Source organism: Lygodium microphyllum, chromosome 12 (genome assembly GCF_053477565.2).
Source record: "Lygodium microphyllum isolate KBCC chromosome 12, Lygodium_microphyllum_v1.1.10, whole genome shotgun sequence".
NCBI lineage: Eukaryota > Viridiplantae > Streptophyta > Polypodiopsida > Schizaeales > Lygodiaceae > Lygodium > Lygodium microphyllum.
This window is the reverse complement of record NC_141146.1, coordinates 4,946,466-4,950,431: the sequence shown is the minus strand read 5'-3', so window position 1 is coordinate 4,950,431 and position 3,966 is coordinate 4,946,466. Positions and strand designations below refer to the sequence as shown.

The following is a 3,966-nucleotide window of genomic DNA, read 5'->3' as shown; positions in this document are numbered from 1 at the left end:
GGTTATTCACATGTATTAGCGTTAAGTGTTGTGAATATTATTACAAGGGAGGCAACAAATGCTTGGCTTGTTCTTGGAGGATAAGAGATATATGTATTCCCATGTACTAGTCGGAATAAATAACAATGAGCTCTTACAAGGTAGCCACCCCTAAGTAGTGTCAAGTGTCATGGGTGCTTATTACAAGGGAGGCAACAAATGCCTAGCTTATTCTTGGAGGATGAGAGATGTTTGTATTTCCATGCACTAGTGTGAATGGTAATGAGCTCTTGCAAGGTAGCCACCCATAAGTAGTGTGCATATCAATGAGCTTTTGTAGGGGAGGGAGCCCATGTAACATTATGATACCCCTCGCACATAAGGGAACGAGGAGCATAAAAGAGAAACTTAGTGAGTGTTTTTCCTACATGTCATAGGACAGTTGGTTTAATTGGGATCTCCTCGACAACCATGGGGAGATCTTATGTTAAATTGGGATGAAGTTTAACTATGCAATGTCTACAACATGATTGGCCCATGTGTGGAAAAATCATCTGAATGGCGTCGAGATTCCTATCACATAACTTTCTCATGTGCACCACAAGACATAATCGGTCAATGTGTTTCTTCCGTTGGTGCTTACTAGGTGAAGATCCACACTGCCTCATCTACAAAGGCTATGAGTAAGAATGAGCTTGCACAAGCTTGTTGTGCAAATGAAGATTGCTTGGAGTCAACCATCATGAGAACTTACAAGGGAGACCCATGCCTAATTTATTATAGTGGGGAATAGGAAATTTTGGTCATGTTCATATCATGAGCTTTCTCTAGCAAGGAAGCCACCCCATACCAAGCATGCTACAATGGGGGCACCATAACTGCCATGCAAAGGTTCTCATGATATTGCATTAGAGCTCTTGATGGGGGTTCATGTGCAACAAAAGTGCAAGAGCCCTTCTACATAGGGTTGATATTGACGTAGTTTTCCGTCCTCCATAACTAAGCCATATAATTGTGCCAAAATAAGTAGGGTTTGCATAGCTATATGAGGAGGACATTCTAAAGATGATATTTTTCTTTTCACAATTCATGGTGAAAAGTATAGGCCAACAAGTAAGAATGAATGGCACAATCTTCCGTGTGTGTATGTGTTGGCATAGTTTTGCTAGTTTGGCACGATATACGTGTGAAACTCCTCTAAGAAGTTTGTGTGCGTATAGGGGGGGGTGAGGGAGGGCCCATTTTCTATCTACTTTCACTTTTTTCTATCTTTTCTAGCAAATGATAGGATCTCTCTCTCTCTCTCTCTCTCTCTCTCTCACACACACACACACACACACACACCCCCACCCACATACAATCGTTTGTCGACGATGATCCAGCCCCAGCAGGCGGCTATGGCAGGAGAAGTGAGGGCTATGCGAATGGGCTTCTGGGGTGGGGACGATGCTGATGCTCGCCATCCCTCCTGGCATCACCACCTTCATCATCATCATCGCCATAGCCAGCCAGAGGATGAGGACGTTGAGGACGAGGGCTTCTCCCAGGACGACATCATGCCGCCATGGCGCCGGTCGTCCTCTATCAGCAGCCCCCTCTCTCACAACAAGCGGTCCGCTGCTGGCAGCGCAGACGACCAGGATTCCGGCGATGATCAGCCGTATGACTATGCCTGGCCCTCCGTCGCTTCCTCCGACAAGAGGCGCAAATCGGAATCCCACGAGACAGATCTGGATTCCCGGCCTTCCAGTTCCTCCGGTCCACCTTCGTCCCCTTCCCTGCCGTCGCGATCAAGGCCCCTATCATCTGGCACCGGCAGCCTCTTCTTCAAGACCAAGCTGTGCATCAAATTCAGTGCGGGCACGTGTCCGTACAACTCCAGTTGCAATTTTGCCCACGGTATGGAGGAATTGCGCAAGCCCCCTCCCGGCTGGGAAGAGATCGTTGCGGTCCAGGATGCAGAGCGTGGTCCCCGCAATAGCAAGGAAACGCCCAGCCAGTATATCGTTTCAAGCGCGGGATCAGGCAACATGGCAGAGTCTCAGCGCTTCCGCAGGACACGGAGGTGCAAGAAGTACTACAGCGAGGAGGGCTGTCCGTACGGTGATAGATGCAATTTTCTGCATGATGATCAAGCAAGAGCCAGGGAAAGCAATGCCATCAGCCTTGGACCTACAACTAACCCTGCTGGGGGAGGGGGAAATGGTGGCAATAGTGGGGAGCGGCCATCCAACTGGAAAACACGCATGTGTAACAAATGGGAATTGACTGGTCATTGCCCCTTTGGACAGAAATGCAACTTTGCTCATGGGTTTACAGGTATGACCAGAAAACAATATTCAAATTTCTTAGTAATTAACTTAACATGACAAAGATTATCAGAGTTTTTATGGTTAGTTTGAGTTCCCTGCCTTAAGAAACTATACATGACAAAGCTTATCAGAGTCTGTATACCAAATTTGAGCACGTTTTCTTCTGTGTGCTTTGAGCTAGACTTGATAACATCATGGTCATATAATTATTAGCATGACAAAAATATCAGAGTCTGTATGCTTAACTTGAGTGTCTTTTCTTAAGAAGCTCAACATGATAAAGCTTATCAGAGTACGTATACCGAATTTGCTGTGTTTTCTTCTGTGCACTTTTTGATAACATTATTTCCAATTCCTTGACCATTCTCCAAACATATGTTATCGCCCTGCAGAATTACAGTTGTATGCTGGATCTCATATTGAGAGTGATACTGGAAGCCATTCGGGCAGTGGCACTCAGACTGATGCAAAAAGTACATGGGCACCTTCAAAAAGTTTATCTGAAGCAGCCTCCTTGTATGTGTCCACTGTATATAGCACTGATGGACATAATGTGGCTACTGTGAAACACAGGAGTGGATTTGTGCCGACTGTTAAAGTACAAAAACATGTAAATACAGCCCTCCCAAATTGGAAGGGTCCTGCTGATGAGGTCTCCACTATTTATGGTGACTGGATTGAGGAGGATGAGTAAAGCATGGATCAATAGTGGGAAATCCTAGGGATAGGATTGTGGAGAGCCCTCAATGTCAGCATCCTAAAGCTGAAGAATTTTGCAGATATGATATATATGTTGAAAAGAAAATTCCAACAGTCCTCAGTAATGAGATTGGTACATTGAAGCAGTGTGGGAGAAGATGCAGTCTGGTATCAGCAGCTAGCATGAAACCTTGGAACTTTTCCTTATTGGATAAAATAAGGTACAGCATAACTCAAAGCTGGTGTGCAGGCCTTCAGTAAATACTCACTTTGCAGATGCCCACAAAAAGACCTTTATCGTTTGCATGTGGAAGAGGCCTATGGGGAGCAGGTCAATCATAGTCTGTGGGCTAGTTTATAAGGAGAACAACAGCTGATGATGGTTTAAAATATGGACTCTCTATGTTTACATCTTACTCAGCTTCTGTCTCCTTAGATGTATTGACCCAGTCATGGGGTAATCTGTGAAGTAGGCCTTTATTTCACATCACCAGGTTATTGTATATGGGTGACTGGATGATAAGCTTCCTGACACCATACCTGTAAAATCGTACAGTTGTTTTTGTTGTTTTGTTTTATGGATATACATGTATCCATACATGTTCTGAAAAAGAAAATATATGAAAAGAACACTTCTCTGCCATGTGCTATGGACTATCTGCAGGCTGAACACCTTTACTATGTTATTTTTGTTATTTGTATCAGTGCATTTTCATACTCCTTGATCCGGATACTTGTATTGACACATTAGAAAAAGGAGTGAACTCAGGCCTCATGTAGATGTTAAAAGTCTTTTATTTCTGAACAGGTAAAAGAGTCGGTAGTTGTGGTGCTGCTAGTATGTTGAGTCAGTGGTGTCTAAGTCAAACATAACAGTGATCCGGCTTTTATTCAGAAACATTTGAGGCAGATTTTGGCATTGTCTGCATGTGAACAGCACAATTCGTTGTGGAGTCATTACTTAATGAAGTTGATT

The 3,966-nt window shown here is 44.1% G+C and overlaps 1 protein-coding gene across 1 annotated transcript; it reads left to right on the top strand.

Moving 5' to 3' along the window:
- The first annotated feature begins 1,291 nt into the window (after window positions 1-1,291).
- On the top strand, window positions 1,292-3,633 carry LOC148027413 (zinc finger CCCH domain-containing protein 56-like). The gene is made up of 2 exons (XM_087689099.1): window positions 1,292-2,298; window positions 2,684-3,633. Exons 1-2 carry the CDS (start codon window positions 1,353-1,355, stop codon window positions 2,983-2,985), a joined length of 1,248 nt encoding a protein of 415 aa, XP_087545225.1. The 5' UTR covers window positions 1,292-1,352; the 3' UTR covers window positions 2,986-3,633.
- The last annotated feature ends 333 nt before the right edge of the window (window positions 3,634-3,966 follow it).